At 50.1% G+C, this 18,142-nt stretch overlaps 1 protein-coding gene across 1 annotated transcript; it reads right to left on the bottom strand.

Annotated features, from left to right (window-relative positions):
• Positions 1 to 310: 310 nt before the first annotated feature.
• Positions 311 to 18,142, bottom strand: IL17D (interleukin 17D). The gene is made up of 2 exons (XM_003796698.2): positions 17,853 to 18,142; positions 311 to 636 (listed from the first exon to the last, which is right to left on the bottom strand). The coding sequence occupies exons 1-2, from the start codon at positions 18,140 to 18,142 to the stop codon at positions 318 to 320; spliced, it is 609 nt and encodes a 202-aa protein (XP_003796746.1). The 3' UTR covers positions 311 to 317.

Here is an 18,142-nt window from a genome sequence, read left to right as displayed (position 1 = left end):
CTCTACTTAAAAAAAAAAAAAAACTTTAAAAAGCACAGTCTCCCTTTCAGGGTCCCCGCTGCAGCTGGAAGACTCCCCAGTTCCCGGAGGGCCTTCTCCAAACCCCAGGCGGCTCCCAGCGGGATGCCCGTGCCCAGGTCTTTCCCACTAGCTTTCAGTGACTGCCCACTTTTGCCTAAAAGTAAGCCGGGGACACGCCGCGCCAGAGCAGCCTTGACCCTAGATGGAAGGGCCGCCATCAGGTATGGTCGCCAACCCAGCCATCCCCCCCGCAGCCAGCACACGCGCTTCTCCTCGGGGGCCGGGACCAAGCCAGCTCAGGGGCGGGCCGGCTCATCGTGGGGGCTGAGCAGGAGCTTGGTGCCCTGTTTGTCGATGCTGGAGTTGAGGCTGTCTGCGTCCTTCTCCTGCTCGGGGACGCAGGTGCAGCCCACCGGGATGGTGACGTAGTCCTCGGCGTAGACGGCACGGCCCCCAGCGCAGGCGGCCGTGCGGCGCAGGACCACGGTGGGCACGTAGACCGGGGCGCTGCGGAAGCGCAGGTCCTCCTCCCCGAACAGCCCTGTCAGGCAGCCCCGGCACAGGCAGTAGGCTTCGGGCAGGTACTTCGGATACCTCTTGGGGTCGTAGGAAATTCTGCAGGGAGAGAGCAGGGTTGAGTTCATGCTGACAAAGGGCAGCCCCAGAAAAATGTTTGCTCTGAGACCAAGAAAACATGTGTCGGACACTCCGTTGAGATCAGGGACTAAAGAGAAGAGGGAAGAAGGTCGGGTATGTCCCCCAGTAGGGTCCTCACCAAGTCCTGGTCTAAACCGCCAGTAGAGTATCTGCTGATGTGAGCAAACAATCCACGGGATATGCTGACGGTGCCTCCTGGGGCCGAATAAGAATCCTGCCTGGCTTCGGACCGCAGCTCCAGCCCCAGGGGCCACCTCAGTGCCCCACAGAGCGACCCTCAGTGCACTGGGCTCTGAAGATCCACAGGCGCAGGTGGGGCAGACATTTCCACCCCTGGACGCCAAGCTGGGAGGCACCTGTGCAGGAGGCCACCTTCCTCAGCCAAAGGCCCCAGCTGGCCCAGCGGGCAGGACCTGCCAGCCTGGATTCAGGTAACTCCATCAGCTCTGCCCGCCTGTGGCCACAGTGTCCACCAGTCTTAGGGACCAGGGGATTCCCTGGAAGGAGGCGACCACACTCCTGGGCTGGACACTGCCACAACCCCACAGCCAGCAGGCCGTTGGGAACCGCAGGCCTCTTCAGAGTGTCCTCTTTCTCAAGGGGGAGCATTAATCTGTCCATTTACGATGTGCACTGCCCTCAGTACACAACGTTTCATTCTCCGCAGCCAAGTCCCATAGACCCTCACATCTCATGGTCACAGCCGGGGCCAGAGAAGCAGGGGCACATTTGCAAGCACATGACGTCCCTGACAGGGAAGGACGGGTCCACTGAGAAAAAAGTGAGCTGCAAGCAAAGTATCAGTCCCTAAAACTGGAGGAACGGGGGTCCGACTGTGTGCGGGGCAGGCAGAAGTCTACAGCCTATGGGCCTTGGAGAGGGACAGGGCCAGAACACTCAGAAGTTTGTGGAGGCAGGGGGTCAGGGGTGGGGGGCCTAGGGGCTGGTCTGCAGAAGGGGAGAGCCAGTGACTGCTGCCTGACAGGCAGCACAGCCAGAATGAGTCTTGGGAGGACAGGATAAAATTTGCTAGATCAGGCCAAGAGCTTTCTCCATCGGGAGACTTTGTCAGTGGCCTGGTGCCCTAAGGAAGGCACATGGTTTTCTTTTTCTGTTGGGGCCAACATCTTTAGACATGGATCGGCTGAAGCATGCCTGAGTGGTGAGTCTAGACATGGTGCATTCTTTCCACAGGGAATCTATGTGAAGGGCCCAGGTGGGCTTCCTACAGAGGAGGGCAAGCACAAGAAGCAGCTGGTGATCTGGACTCAGGAAACCTGTGAGGCAGAGGTGGCAGGCGGAACCCCCTGCTAGGACACCATAGGCCCAGCTGCCTCTTCACACACATTGATGCTCAAAGGGACATTTCCAAGTACTTGGCAAGATTGAACGCGGGCATGAGGTCAAAAGAGGTCAGTGATGACTCTAAGGTTTCCAGTCGGGGTGCCCAGAGGAGGGGCAGGGGAGCAGAAGCCTGGGCTGAGGCCCTCCTGCTCCGTAGGAAGAGAGTACGGAAGACAGGCAGGAGTCCAGGGCCAAGGCTAATAAGTTGGAGAGGGAGGGAACCATCAGCAAAAGTTGTCTCCAAAGCAAAAACTGATTTTGTCCATTCACCCCTCCCTCCAAAATGCACACAAATAGCTCCTCGAGGCTGCTGTTTCCTCGGTTCCACCACCAGGAGCTTTTAAAGCACAATGAGCTTCCTGTGGCAGGAGGAAACTGTCTACACTCACCTCCCCAGCAGTGCCAGTCTTCTGTGGCGCCTCATTCCTCCCCCTCAGTTCTGTGGTTGCCCAGCCCACAACTCTCATGCTGCGGGTGTTCATATAGGAAAAACCCGAATTCCTCTGCTTTGCCTTCAGAGGCCTCCAGGTTTAGCCCACACCTGTCTAGCATCGCTCAAGCATCTCCAAAGTGGAATGCCCCCTGCACGGCCAATGGCCAGGCTTTGCTCGAGAGGTCTCTTCCCCACACCTGTATCAACTCAGTGAAGCCTGAATCTAATTTTAAGGTCCAATTCAAGCCATTATTTTAAGTTTAAATGCAATTATCAAATTCCTTCAGTTGAACTCTACTCCTCTCCCTGTGTGCTCATAATGGAAATTCCACAACACCTAAGTCTGCCCTGGGAGGGAAGGCTGAGGACAGGGTTGACGCCTCCTCAGGCCCTGACATGACATTCCAGAGCCTTCCACAAAGGAGGAGCTTGGAGCTGGGTGAGGAACCTGGCCTGTACCAGCTTCCTGCCCCTTCACACCTGAGCTCTATATAAGCCCCTAACTTAATGTATGAAGGATAAGGAAATTCTAAACAGTTAGGATTTATGACCTCCAAACAATTTCAACATAAAACCAACAAATACATGTGTGCTATTTCAGGTGAGAGGGACATAGACAAAACACATACCTCCTGGCCAGGAACTCGTCTTTGGGGACAAACATGCAAATTATGGACTACAGAGAGCCTCCTGGCAAAGGTGGATCCTGGGTGGGTTTATGGTGAAAAAGATGAAGGCTCTAGGGGCACAGTTCAAAGCCCAGGATCCAGGGAATGTGTCATAGCTAGTACGAGAAAAGGCCAGAGCCCAGAAAGAGAGTGGGGCCGTGAGGCCAGAGCTCCTGCATACCTGACCATGGGGGCCTGGCAGGAGTATTCAGGAGCCTGGCTTTGGCCCTAAAGGCAATGGAAGGGACCTGGTCAGATGGAATTTTAGAAAACCCCCTCAGATTACAGAGTAGAAGGTCTGGAGCTCCAGGGGAAGATCGTAACCTGAAAGTGGAGTTTTGTTTGTTTATAGACAGAGTCTCCCTTGGTAGAGTGCCTGTTGTCACAGTTCACAGCAACCTCAAACTCTTGGGCTTAAGCAATTCTCTTGCCTCAGACTTTCAAGTAGCTGGGACTACAGGTGCCCACCACAACACCTGGTTATTTTGTTGTGGTTGTTGCAGTTGTCATTGTTGTTTAGCAGGCCAGGGCTGGGTTTGAACCAGCTAGCCTCAGTGTATGTGGCTGGTGCCCTAACCACTGAGCTATAGGAGCCAAGCCAGGTGGATAGTTTTTACCATTGTCCCATAAGACAATTCAAGGGAGTGTGAAAAGGGAGAACAAATGGGGCACAGGACACAAGGGCACACCAGCTTTCCTGGAAGAGCTGGCTTGATGATGGAGACTGTTGGACACAGGGTATCCTGGTGGGTGGAAACCTGACCTGGGGCAGTTAGAATAAATTAAGCCCCTTCCATTCTCAAATGTCTATATCTGGCCGATCAATTACGGGGATGCTTAAAAAACATATCCAACCCACACTGAGGGACATTCTACAAAATCTTTGGCCACCTGAGTCAATGAATGAGTTGTGCTGGATCCTGGGACAGAAAAGGGTCATCTGCAGGCTACTCTAACTCAGGTCTGCAGGTTAGATTAATTTTGACCAATGTTCATTCTCTGATCTCACCATTTTGCTGAGATGAATTACGACACTGATGTTTGGGGAACCTGGGCAAAGGGTGCACAGGGATTCCTTTTCCTAATTTCACACATTCTATTATCTTGAAATTATTTCAAAATAAAGAGTTAAAAGTAAGGTAAAACAATGAAGAAAAGTTTTAAAAATCATTTATGGGACAATCAGGGGAATTGGGACGTGACTTAACATTTGCAGATGTTCAGGCATGATGATGGGACTAAGGCCTCATTGGCCAAGTTCTGAGCTCTAAGGCTGCCCTGGTTCAACTGCCAATGCTAGTAAGGTCTCTGAGTGTCCTGCCATCAGCAGCATGCAGGTTGGTGTGCATGTTAACCTGGGAACATTCTGAAGTCCCATACTCCCATGTGGGCATGAATAACGATATAGCACCACATGCATAGACTATTGCTGGCCCTGGGAGGGCCCAAGGACAATGACGGCTTCACAAGCAAAGAGAGGGAATGAAGGAGCTCCAAGCAGAAAGAAGCAACACACAGCAAGGCTAGAGAGCAGATGACCACAGTGGGCTCTGAACTGCCAGGGGGACTTTGTAGTTGGTTTGGGGGTGGGGAATGAGAGCCTGAGTGTGTGTGTGCTCATACACTTGCGTGATGGGTCGAGACCGGGTGAGAGATTCTCGCTGTGCACGGGGGCCAGGGGGCCAGAGCAGAGCCTAGATTGGATGTCCCATTAGGGTCCCACGAGGGCATGAGCAGTTGAGCCGAGGTGAGCTCCCCACATGGAAAGTGCTTCTGACAGCATCGCAGGGAACAATTCAATGAGGACCAAGGGCAGGCATGGGCCCAGTATGGCCTCATTGGATTCTGCTTCCTCACTGGTACTGGGAGCTGAACCGGAAGGCACTGTCAAGCCCTTGCAGTTCTCATCAACTGGGACTTGTCCATCCATGCCCACAGTGTGGAGCTAACTGCTCCCTATAGGCCATTTGGAAACAGATGTCATCCTGCTGGTTTTGCAGGTGAAGCTAAAAGGCACTTAGATGCACTGAGGGTCAGAGGTTTATCCAACTAAAAATGTCCCCCCCAGCCCTTCAGCCAGACAGATTGACACTTCTACCATCACTGCCACCCTATGGGGTAAAGGCCTCTGATAGAAAGTCACCTGCCCCATCTTTGTCCCACTGCCATCGACCATGAGAGGTATGAATAGGGCAGAATGCAAACTGCCAACCATGGGGCTAAGACCAGTGGTTACTCTTGATACCGGAAAAGTGGTGCCCCAGCCAGCTCAGCCGAGCGGGGCTTGGGGACCTGCCACCTGTCTTGGTGGCAGCAGCCGGCAGAGGAACCAGCAGGTTGGAGCAAGCGGATGGGAGCTTCCCTCCCCCACCAAAGGCTCCAGTAGAGCGGCGCTAGAGGACCTGCCCGCTCTGCCTTGGTGGCAGCTGGCACAGAAACCAGCAGGCTGGAGCAAAAGGGGGAGCTTCCCTCCCCCAACAGAGGCTCCAGTAGCCAAAAGAACTGAACAAGTGCGGGGAAAGACACTGGCACTGTGCTGTCTCCTCACGTGGACTTCTGGCGATTCCTCCAGTGCATCCCTGATTGGTCCGTTTTCAAAACCTATTCACGATTAGTGTATTTTCAAGACCCAAAAGCTCATTGGACAACTGCCCCTATATAAGCCAGAGACCCTGAGCACAGACTTGGGCAGATCTCAGGAGAAGAGCAAAGAGGTTTGGCTCTGTAACACTTGTATCCTGCTCTATGAGATTTGCCCCTTTGTAGGAGCTGTAAACACTCCCAAGGAGGTTTGCTCCTTTATAAAAGCTGTAAACACTTGCAAGGAGGTTTGCTCCTTTATAAGAGCTGTAACACTCCTATTATAAAACCTATCTTACTGCTAATTCTACTCTACAAGGAGGTTTGGCTTGTTATAAGAGCTGTAACACTTATACCTGTTGAATAAAACCTATCCTGTGGTCCGTCGCTTCATTCTTCGAACTGCCGAGACCAAGAGACTGGAAATTCAGTATCAAAAATCCGGTAACACTCTCAATGCAGGAAAGTGCTGCGAATGGGGGGTAGGACACCTCTAGCACCCCAGGCACCCAGAGTGGCAATGTCCGTGCCAGCACCCTGGAGAACAGAAAGACCTGGCCACTGCGCAGACAGGCCATTATCTGGGCAGGGCAAGGGGCTGAAGGAAGAGCCCCCCAGCCCTCCTGCAGGGAGCTGCAGGGGTTGGGGGTGGGTGTGGAGGACATCAGCTAGGAGAGCTGCTGCCGAAAGGAAGCAGAACAAACTCCAGCTGGGAACCTTTTCTCTTACCAAACATGGAAATGCAACTGAGTAAGAACTCTACAGGCCGCCTTGCCTCCTGTGAGCAATAATTCTTTTGTCTTTACATTTTCTGCATGCTATTCTGTGGAACCTTGGCACAGGGACACGCTTGAGACACATCAAGTTTTCCCCTCTGACGGATCTCAGAAGCTCCCAGCCACGTGGGAAGCTTGGCTTGAGTGAATGACAGGTGGCTTAATCCAAGAACAAAGGACAAGTCCTCTAGGGATGATTAGAGGTGATGGAAACCAAGCTGGAGCTCATGGAGGAATGTAAGTGACAGCAGAGACAGAAAAAGAGCCCAGCCCCTGGGGCCCAGACTCAGTAGGAAACAATTTGAAGCTGTTCACCCCACTGTCCGGAGCTCAGAGAACAATGAGCACATGGGGGGTGGGGAATGGACACCTGGTATGTTCTCTATCTGATGCCCAAGTATGGCTGGGCACCTGATGGCACCAATGCCTAGCCATGGCTTACCCTCCTGCTTTGAAATATCTGAAATTAATTTCAAAGTGGCAGGGGGTGAGTAGGACGATTTCTCTTACCATAATCAGAAGACCTCAACCCTGTGAACAAAGTAGGGAGAAATGCCTTCCTCGGGCTTTACTAGAAACCCACATGTACTGACAAGTACTAAAGGTCAGTCCATGAGTTCAACCCAACAGACTGACTTAAAAAGATGGGAGGGAATCAATAAGAGTCCTGGACCTAATGTTTTGGTCCAACTGAGTCACCAACCAGTGACCTTGGGCAAACTGCCCTGCCTGCCTAGTTCTTTATACAGTATAGGAGATGGACTTGACAACTGGGCCACTTGCCCCACCTTCCTGAGGGCAGGACTGCTGAAGTGATGTTTTAATCAATGTTTTAAGCTCAGAAAAGACACAGGCAGTATGTCGAGTCTCTAAGGTCTTAGAAAATTCCACCCATTAATCTATAAAGTCAGTGCAATTCTAGCCAAATCCCAGAAAGATTTCTCTGGGAACTTGGCAAGGTGATCTTGAAATTTCTAGAGAGAAAAGGGCCAAGAATAGTCAAGACAATTTTGAAGAATGAGGGGGTGGACTCACTCCAGCTGATCTCAAGACATTATACAACTATGGTAATACCAAGATGCCCGGTGGGCTGCTGGGGACACTGAGGGACATGTACTTTCCCTTTCCAAGAGCTGAGATTCTGTTGAAAAATACCATCTTTCTGGAAGACAAGATGGCGGCAAAAACAACATTTCCAAAGCTTGGGTCTGGCTATCTGCGTCAGAACCACACAGAGCTCTTAGTAAAAATACGGGTTCTCAGACTTAATTCCGCACACTGAGAAGCTCTGGATGGGCACAGTGTTCATGCCATCCATTTTGTTCATTTAAATGGGGAATTACTGATTCAGATGCATCAACAGAAATCCCCTCCTGGATGTGCAATGCGTAGTAGGCATCATCTCTAAAGGGCAGTTAGCTCTTGGTAAGTGCCACCCTGATGCAGCGATGGTCAGCAATGAGATGACTGCATTGTCCCAAGTACATGTGAATGTCACAACACACTAGCCAGCACTTTCCTAGCTGCTGCATCTAGTTAGTGTAAGAAAGTCATTAATAACCCAGTAAGCAATCAATATTGCCAATGGCATAGCTTCCCTAGAGGCACAAAAGTGAGATTTTAAAAACAGTGATCGCTGTTTCCCCATCCCCAGAGATTCTGAATGAATTGCTCTAAAGTGTGTGTGGGGGTGGGTGAAATGATAGTTTTAAAAAGGTCCCCAGATAATTCTAATAGATAGCTTTGGTACAGGCCAGTCTCCACATTTAAGAGATGTAATGAGTCGCTCAGATAGGGGTTTGTGTTAACCTCTGATCTCTCACTTTCCCTTTGGACCATGCTGGGCATCGAGAGGGGAGCAATTATGAGACTGCAGCATTTACCATGCTCAGGTGGCCTGGGCTGGGGGCCGGGTAGAGTATGGCTCTGCTGGCCGACCAGGGAGTAACTGGAGACCACAAACAGCTTCCCTCTGCTGGAAAGTTCTGGCCAGCAGGCCCATCAGCTCCACCCTCCTTCCATTTGCTAAGGCCCCAGGGAGCCAAAGATCCTTCAATATGCACTGCCAAGAAGCTCTGAAAAATGCTTTTCTGGCCCCCACAAGAAAACATCAGTTGTGCATGTGTCATGAGAGAGGACATGGAGAATCAGCCTGGGGTTGCAGTAAGGCCTGACCTGAGCACTGATCCAGCCAGTTTCCCCTGACCAAGGACAACTAGGGGTAAGTCCTGCCCCCATCAGGGGACTGAGGATGACTTTGGTGTGATCCTGAACTTGGCATTGAGGTCAGTCCTGAAGTGGAGCCATAGGGACAAGTTCCAGAACAATCTCGGCTCTCCTGCCAACTGAGCCAGCTCAGGGCTACCAGGAGCAGGAGGGCTCAGTCTGCCACCTCCTCTTACTCATGAGAAAACTGAGGCACTGACAGGGAGGCAGCCTGCCCAGCACCTTCCAGCTTTCCTGGGTTAGCCCGTGGACTGCGCTGATGGCCCCATAAGCCAAACTGCCTGAGCCACTCAGTGACAACAGACTCTGGGCTGTGGTTTGTGGCTATTTAACAACTAGCTGAGGCATGGTATGTTGCAACCAGAAATCCATTTATTCCGTGTAAAATCTGTTCATCTGGGAGATCTGGGAAGAGGAAAGAATAATGCTTTGGAACAGAATTTGAAAGGCAATTCAAAGAAAAATGTTTTGCAAAGGGAAAAAGAGACAGAGAAATGAAAATGAGAGCCCACATTTCTTGAAAGGTTTTATCCTTTTGTCATGGCAAATGCCACACATTCAGTGCAGCTGGGAAACATTTCTTCAAAGGAAAAACATGACTCCTGCCCACGGGACAGCTTGGCTATCTGTCTGGGGGAAGCTGCGCAGGCTGGGTTCAGAGCCACTTTTGAAGTGCCCACTCTTGGCAGTGGGGGTAGTGCCCAGGGAGCCCACTTGGCCCCCAGGGGGCCAGCTGTCACTATTCGTGGGTTGTGAGGAATAGTTGCTATCAGAACATTCACCTAAACTCTAATTCTGGAAGAGTTCCCTGGTAGGTTGTTTTCTCTCTGACCTCTCATTAATTAAGTGAGCAGTGGCTCATTGCCAATTTTCACGTGTCATTTCTGGAAGACAGACACACAAGGAATTTCACTTCATGGCATGTACAGAACTTCCTGGACTTGCCCAAACTCTTCTATTGGCATTAAGGGCACACACATTTTCTTCAGGTCAAGAACTTTGAAAGAGGTGCTGATGGAATGAAATATTATCATTATCCCTGGCTATCATAAGAATGTTGAAGTAAAACCCAGGCAGTTAGGGAAAATAACCATCAAAGCAAATGAACACATCTATTTTCAGAACGAGAGGCTTTAATCCCATGACAATGCCTATGACAATGCTTTTATTTTTGCCCCAAGGACAGTGATAGGGGCAGTAGAGCCTGCAGTATTTTGAGAAGCCGGGGGTTGGGGGATTAGTCTATGTAGGGCTTAGGCCAATTCAAGGTCACCTATACATGAAAATATGTTTTAGGGGAAATACCAACACTTACATAAGCTGCTTTAAACAGTGAGCAGATTCTTTTCTCCAAAAATAAATGATGATGAGCCATGACCCACCCAGACACCGTGACTGAGCCAGGCAGCCCGTCACTCTTTTTCTTCTTTTCTTTCTTCCTGTCCCTTCCTCCACCTTTGCCTTATTAGCAGAACATTATCATCCCAGTGGAAAGGACACAGCACCTGTGCTCATCTACTGGGTGCAGATACCCCTGGAAAACGGAAAGATTTGTAGTTTGCTTTAAAGTCATTAGAATGACCCATAGGACTGCGGGTCCCAAGACTGCGCCCAGGCTGGCCGCCCCGGCAGCCGCCACAGGGACAGGGACACTGGCGCGGCGCTGCCCCCTGTCGGCCGCAGACGCCGCTGCAGGCCCTGCGCCTCCCCAGACTGAGCGCCCGCCCCCGCCCGGCTGCTGGGAGGCGCGTCCCACCTGGTTGCGCAGTCAATCCCTGCTTTGCTTTGAGTCTCAGTGTTGCCGCGCAAAGGGACGGGGTGCTTTGAAAAGCGCCAAGTGGAAATCTGAAAGAGGTCACTTTCAGAAGAGATGATGTTCTCTAACATTATACTCCTAACGTCTCTTTGTCTAAGGTTACGTTCCTTTGATAATATTTTTGTTTTTCAGACGTGTCACTCTGGTGCCCTGGGTAGAGTGCCCTAGCGTCATAGCTCACAGCAACCTCAAACTCATGGGCTCAAGAGATCCTCTTGCCTCAGCCTCCCAAGTAGCTGGGACTATAGGCGCCTGCCACAATGCCCGGCTAGTTTATCTATTTCCAGTAGACACAAGTCTCCCTCTTGCTCAGGCTGGTCTGAATCCTGAGCTCAAGCGATCCGCCTGCCTCTGCCTCCCAGAGTGCTAGGATTACAGGTGTGAGCCAGGGCGCCAGGCCTCCTTTAATACTTTTTACAAAAGATTTGATAGTGATGTGAACGGTGCCTCGTAAGTGTAGAAGGAAAGCACCAGGGCCTGTGGTTTTCCGCTGCCCATGTACCCCAGTCAATGTTAGATGCATGAATGTGATCCTATGTTTCTGTATGGGGAAATTGGAATAATTAATGGGTAGTCCACATGGAAAATGATGTTTGGCTTAGCTGCATTTAAGGATTAGAGGAAGGATATGCAAAAATATCCTTTTTAGAAAGCCAACCTTTCCTGATGAAAATAGTGCTAACATACACTATCACTAAATATCAGATGCTGGATTTATCAGAGAGTGAGGGTCCCGCTGAGAATGGGTCACCCCTGATTGGCCCACAAAATACTGGAAATGGTACTTAGGTCCATTTAGAGCTGCCTCAATCTTCTTCAAAGCTGTATAGTATTTTATCTGACTAGTTGATTTTTGATGTCCATTTACAGATGCTTATGTGACTGTCAGTTCCTTGCTATTACAAACTTATGCCCAACACTGCTGTTGTGTGCTTCACAAACGAAATCCCTATGGTTATTTCTTCTGATTTATCCTCTTCCTACCTGTCACCTGATAAAAGTTCTGGTAACATGGCCACAGGAAAATACTGAATTTCCTTCAGCCTGGCTGTCCGCTCTGGTCTGCTTCTCCTTGGCGACCATGCCTTGCCCAGCACCCCTGACAATAACTGAACCTACCTGCTAGCAGTGAGCTCTCTGCCTCCTCAAACTCTCCAGTGACCTAACATGTCTACTTTTTTTTTTTTTTTTGAGACAGAGCCTCAAGCTGTCCCCCTGGGTAGAGTGCTGTGGCATCACAGCTCACAGCACCCTCCAACTCCTGGGCTCAAGCGAGTCTCCTGCCTCCGCCTCCCAAGAAGCTGGGACTACAGGCACCCGCCACAACGCCCGGCTATTTTTTGGTTGCAGCCGTCATTGTTGTTTGGCGGGTCCGGGCTGGGGATTCGAACCCGCCACCTTAGGTGTACGTGGCTGGCGCCTTAGCCGGTTGAGCTATAGGCGCCGAGCCAACATGTCTACTTTTAAGTCATTCAACCTCCCATCCCCTATCCCCCCCGTTTTCTTACATTCCCTGCAGTAGTTTGAATGTGTCCCCCCAAAATTCATGAGTTGAAAACTTTATTTTTAATTTTTGTTTTAGACAGAGTCTCTCACTCTATTGCCCCAGGCTAGAGTGCCCTGGTGTCTTAGCTCACAGCAACCTTAAACTCCTGGGCTTGAGTGATCCTCTTGCCTAAGCCTCTTGAGTAGCTGGGACTACAGGTGTCTGCCATGACACCAGCTGATTTTCCTATTTTTTAAATAGAGACAGGGTCTCACTCTTGCTCAGGCTGGTCTCCAACTCCTGAGCTCAAGCAATCTACCCACCCCACCTTGACTTCCCAGAGTGCTAGGATTATAGGCGTCCATGTTGCTCAGGCATGAGTTGAAAACTTAGTTGCCACTGTAACAGTGCTCGGAGATGAGGCCTTGAAAAGGTGACTGGGCACAAGGGATCTACCCTCATGAATGGATTAGTGCTTTACCCCAGGAGTGGATTCCTGATAAAAAGGGTGAGTTTGTCTCCTTCTTTCTCTATCTCATGAGCTCACTTCCACCCTGTGCCTTCCTCCATGGGCCAACTCTCACCAGATGCCAGCTCTCTTGGACTTACCAGCCTCCAGAGCTGTGATGTGAAACAAACTTCAGTTCTTTATAAATTACCCATCTGTGGTATTCTGTTATAGTAGCAGAAAATGGACTAACATACTCCCTATCCTGTTTCTTAGTTTTTCTTTCCATTTACTCCCTTGTTGGTACTGCTATCCATGGAATTGTTTATTGCAAACTAAATTTAGATGTAGCCTCTTAAATTCCCTGGAGGAAAAGAGTTAAATAAAAAAAATAACAAATAGGGTGGCTCAAGGAGTAGGGCGCTGGCCCCATATACCAGGGGTGGCAGGTTCAACCCCAGCCCCCGGCCAAAAGGAAAAAAAAAGTAACAAATAAAGCCTAAAATTAAAATGTTGTACATTATTCATGTCTTAGAGAAAAGTTATCTTTAGACTACTACCAAAAATTGAAAAATATAAACCATGAAGAATTATTATTTAGAGTTTTGGTAGGTGTTTATCTTTAGGGTTTCATCAGAAATGAGTAATGTATATCTTGATACTTTAACAGGCCTCTGCTCCTACAATATATTTCATAATATGTCAATTTGGCTTAAAAAAAACCTTACTGAGCAATGCAATTGATTTTATTTTTGTCATTTTTGTTTTGAAAACTAAAGAGAAACAAACACTATGCCACAAAGTAAATGAGAAAATATTTTTATACTCTGGACATTGAATGTTGCTTTTCTAACGGCCAGCCTGAGTCAGGGAGGTCTAGGATTAGATCCTGACTCAACCATCTCCTTCCAGTCACCTGGGGCCAATAACACCTTAATCCCTCCGGGCCTGAGCGCCTCCCCTATAGCCCAGACCAGCTATGGAGTGACCAGGGTGCTGAAATCTCCACCCAGCTGTTGCCAGGGCCTCATCTATAAGCCTGATAGCCTGTCAGGGCAAATAGTTCCCTTCACACCAATGCTCTTAGTATGTCCAAGGCTATTGTTATAACTGAAGCTTCATTCTTCAGTATCAGTTTTTTCTCATTGTGGGGTTTCTCTTTCTGCTCTCAACTTAAAAGTTAAAATGTCTTTGAAAAAAGTAATACCTGCATATGGCAAAAATGTAAAATATATAAGAGTGAAAAGTAGGTCTCCTCCCCAACACTGTTCCTAGCCTCCCAGAGCCCTTTGTAACAGGCACCATAATAACCACATTCCAAAGATGCCAGTGTGTGTGTGTAGGTAGACATTTAAAATATCACGTATCACATGTATATGTTATGTCATATTTTCTCCCTTAACACAGAAATGGCAGGATGCTATACACACCTTCCCCTTTATGTTGGTGACTGGTCTCCTCTGGTGGCTTCACAGCTGCCTCATTTTCCTTACAGCTGCAGAATATTTTATCTAAGGTACTGCCTTTTGGGGGTGTTTAGATGGCTTTCAATCCCTTGCTGTCACAGCAACAAGCTCACATCCCTGTACACATATCATTTGGCATATGAGCTAATGTGTCTGTAGGAGAATTGCTAGGTTAAAGGGTTTGTGAATTTAAAATTTTGACAGTCAGTACCCAATTGACCTCCTTAAAAGTTATGCTGACTCATGCCCCTCTCCTTGATGAGAACACCTTTCCCCCTCACACCTTTGCCAACGTAGCTTGCTGAGTACCCCTGCCAAAAACAAAGGTTCTCAGTATAGTCTTAACGCACATTTCACTTAGTGTGCCTGAAGTTAGCATCTCATCACGAGTCAAGCATCTGAGTCACTTGACCTCCTTTCCCTGGGAAACGTCCCTGAACTTTGCTCATCTTTCTGATAACATCATTGGTCTTTTCTGATTGACTTGTAGGAGCTCTTTAGGAAGTGAGCCCTGAGCTCTTTGTGACAGGGGTTGCAATTGTTTTTCCACAGTCTGCCCTTGTATTTTTCTTATTTTATTTTGCCAAGAAGAAATGGTGTATAATTACATAATTGCATTTTTCAATCTTGCCTTTTATGACTTTAGGGGACTGTGAGCTGCTAAATAGGCCTCCTCCACTTCAAGATTATAAATATCATTGCTTGTGTTTCTCTCTGGTTTTGTGGTTTTAGTTTTTACATTTAAATCTTTGAATCATCTGGAATTTATTTTCACATAGAAGTGAGGTCTAGGCTGTCCCAACACCATTTACTGTATGATCCACCCTCCCCCCAAGATATGGAAAGCCACCTTATATTGCAATGTCTATTTTAAAATGTATCATATCCTCCTACAGCGATCCTCTCTGTGCCTATCAGCGCTTCTGCCCTGCAGCCCATTTCCCCATCTTTCTCAGTCTCTCTGACTGTCATGCCTTCAGAAATACCACCCATACCTGTGCTAACCGCCTGCAGGTGAGCACAGTTCTCTCTTTTCCTGATCTTACAAGAAGCTAAGAGGTGGTGAGAGGTGATGAGAGGCACAAGGACTGAGAAGAGAAGGAACAGGGCCAGCTTTAGCAGCCAGCAGTCTGGAGTTCTGGCCCAGCACCTGTCCCCTGAAGGCCATCTTTCCTTCAGGGAGGACAAGGTACCCGGCATCCATTTCCCTACGGAGAGCAATCTCATCACTGTCACCAAAATAGTGTGAGAAATGACGCACAAGACACCTTAAACCACCTGATGCAGCTGCAGCTCCTGCTCCTGGGACTACACAGGACTGGCTCCAAACTTGACAGATCCAGGCAGCCAAGACACCCCCCCCCAGCCCTGTTTGTCCTTCTCATCAGTAACCTCCTGTGGCCCACTCCCCCCCACCACTGCCAGGTCCTGCCCCATCAAGGGATCAAGGGCAGCTCAATTAAATCTACTGCATGCAGAATTCTAGGGTTGCTAATTCCCCATTTGTCCTCCAGCCTTGCTCTCTCTCCTGAGCTCTGACACCCACTTCCATGGCTAACTGGTCATTGTTACTGGTATGCCTCTCAGGCAGATAAAACTCAACAGGCCCAATACTAACCCATTCTTTCCTTTCTAAACACTTGCACTTAATTCTGTTTCCCCATTTTGCTTACGTGCCATCTCAGCAAACCAAGCTGATGTGGGAGACGTGCATAACGGGAGGCCTGGCCCTCACCACTAAGTAGTGATCTGATGCCTCTGGCCCAGCCCAGGGCAGGCCTGGACTTGCCCACAGAGGTGAGACTTTGCTACAGCGAGATACAGAGGCAGCAGTTTCTATCTGGAGAAGCCATACTATAGTCCTCAGGTCCTTAGTTCCTTTAATGCCACTTAGGATACCAAAGACATAATGAGATGGGAAGAAGAAGGGTGAAAGGATAGCCCACACTTTTGGGTCCTGGGAATGGTGGGCAGAGAGAGGAAGAGCAAGAGAATGAAACTATCAGTAGGAATGGTCCCATGGTACGTCCTGAGGAACCAGCTGAAGGAGGGAAAGGAGAGGGCAGCATGGGTCCTGGCCAGGGCCAGATGTCCACACTGGGGGGAGGTCTGAGAGAACAGGCCACAGTGAACTCAGTCCTCTGCAGAGTAGCCAAGTGGAGGAAGACCCTACCATTCAGCTTCTCAGGACAGGCTTGGTTCCTGCATGGTGCTAAGTAAAAGGAAAAGCAGGGGGGTGGGCATGTGGCGGGGGAGGCTGGAGAAGCCCAGATGCAATGTAGGCAGAATCAGTACTTTCTCTGACTCTCCCTTTGGCAATATGACTAAAGCCTTGAGCCATGACACATTTTGTGCCCATCTTCCATTGCTCCCATAGAATCAGTCACTCACTAAGTCCTGTCCCGTGCTTTTTTTTTTTGAGATAGGGTCTCACTCTAGTGCCCTATCTAGAGGGCAGCGGCATCATCATAGCTCACTGCAACTTTTGTAGAGACGGGGTTTCACTCTCTTGCTCAGGCTGGTCCTGACCCTAGCAATCCTCCCATCTCAGCCTCCCAGATCGCTAGGATCACAGGCATCATTCACTGTGCCTAGCTCCTGTACTTCTTCAGCATCTTTCACATGGAGCCTAGTCTCCCCTTCTACCCTGCATGGCCTGAAAGATCCTCTATGCCTTTTGCTCGAAGCATTGCAATGTCCAGTCCATTCTCCATCCTAAAACCCCCTCCCAAAATGCCAAGTGGCTTTATGCAGCTTCCTTGATCAAAGGACATCCACTGGATAAGTGTCAAACTGTGAGTGCTGTCAACAAGGCTTTGACCCAGCTCCTGGGCTTGCCTCCAGCCTTAGCTGACACTTCACCACAGGCAAACAACCCCTGTCTTAAGCTGTCCCTTTCCCCAGGACAGCCCTAGTCTGGGGGAGCTTGTCTTTCACTCCTTAGGGCTGCCCCTGCTGGCCTGTGAGCTCTCTTCCCTTAAGGGGAGGGTTGGCCACAGTGCCAGCTGAGGACACCCTAGCCACTCCCAGCACTCCTAGCCTTCTCTTCTTATAGGCTGTCCCTTTCTTCTGAAATGACCTCTATACCAGGCCAAACTCAGAATCTTGCCTGTTCACCAAAGTGCATTTCAAAGGCCATTTGGATCTTCTAGAATTGCAAGTATCAGTCCCCGGCCTGCAGCATCACTCCCTGAGCTTCGCCTCTTATCAGATCTCTCCGCTCCCATCCTTGGAAAAACTGTCCCTCCCTGGTCCCAAAATGGTTGGGAACCACTGCTCTAAAAAGTTATCTCCCCACCCCCAGCTTTAACAATCACACTCAAAACGTTTCACATTATATTCTGCCTGGTATTACAGTTTCCTTCCCAATTATCCCCACTCTTCCCGTTGCCTTCTAGAAGCTACCCGGGTTCAGAGGATGTGCTTCCCAGGCCTCCATGCCAGCAGTCTCTGCGACCCAAGGGCGCTCAAGGACTGTCCGTACTTCCGTACTACCCACATCCACGTCAGTTCCCTGCGTGGGGACTTCCACAGGCCTCCAGGGCAAAATGCTAGAGAAATTAATAAAAGATCCCTAGACTTAGTTCCTTGTTCACAACTCACCCTTTTTCACAACTTACAAGCCATTTAACCCTGGCAAAGAATAGGTGTTCAAGAGATATCTGCGCATATGAAACAACGAAAGGGTAAACAAGGGAAGCAGAATTCCTCCTAAGGGAGGTAGCCGGCTTTTGTGGTAACGAGCTGCTTCCCACTCCCAACTCCGACTCTCCATTCATCCGCCCCGCCCCCGTTAGTCCCGCCCACAACTCAGTATCGCCCCGCCCCATCACACCGCCATCCACCTACCCCGTCCCGCCCCCTCCCGTTTCACCCCGCCCACCTGCCCGCATCGCTCCGCCCTCCCCCGGCCAGCGCGCGCCCAGCTCACCTGTAGGCCCAGGGCGACACGCTGCGCAGGTTGGTGGGCGGACGGAAGCGGCGGTCTGCCGGCCTGCCCCCTGCCGGGCAGCTCGCGTTGCGCGCTTGCTCGCGGGGCCCCAGCTGCAGGGTGTGGTGGAAGGCGCCGAACACGCCGGCCGCCAGCCGCCCGTACAGCTGCTCGAGAAGCTCCTCGGGCCGGTCCGCACAGCTCCGTTGCCGCGCCGGGCGCCTACCCACTCTCGGTGTGCCTGCAGCCCGGCTGGGTGGCAGCGCCAGCAGGAAGCCGGCCACCAGCAT

Source organism: Otolemur garnettii, unplaced genomic scaffold, assembly GCF_000181295.1.
Source record: "Otolemur garnettii isolate 467f Iridium unplaced genomic scaffold, OtoGar3 scaffold00106, whole genome shotgun sequence".
Classification (NCBI taxonomy): Eukaryota; Metazoa; Chordata; class Mammalia; order Primates; family Galagidae; genus Otolemur; species Otolemur garnettii.
This window is presented reverse-complemented; position numbering and strand designations above follow the sequence as displayed.

Coding starts and splice junctions, on each gene's coding strand:
- IL17D (XM_003796698.2), bottom strand. CDS start 18,142: ATGCTGGTGGCCGGCTTCCTGCTGGCGCTGCCACCCAGCCGGGCTGCA. Junction 637..17,852: donor GTGTCGCCCTGGGCCTACAG/GTGAGCTGGGCG, acceptor CTCTCCCTGCAG/AATTTCCTACGACCCCAAGA.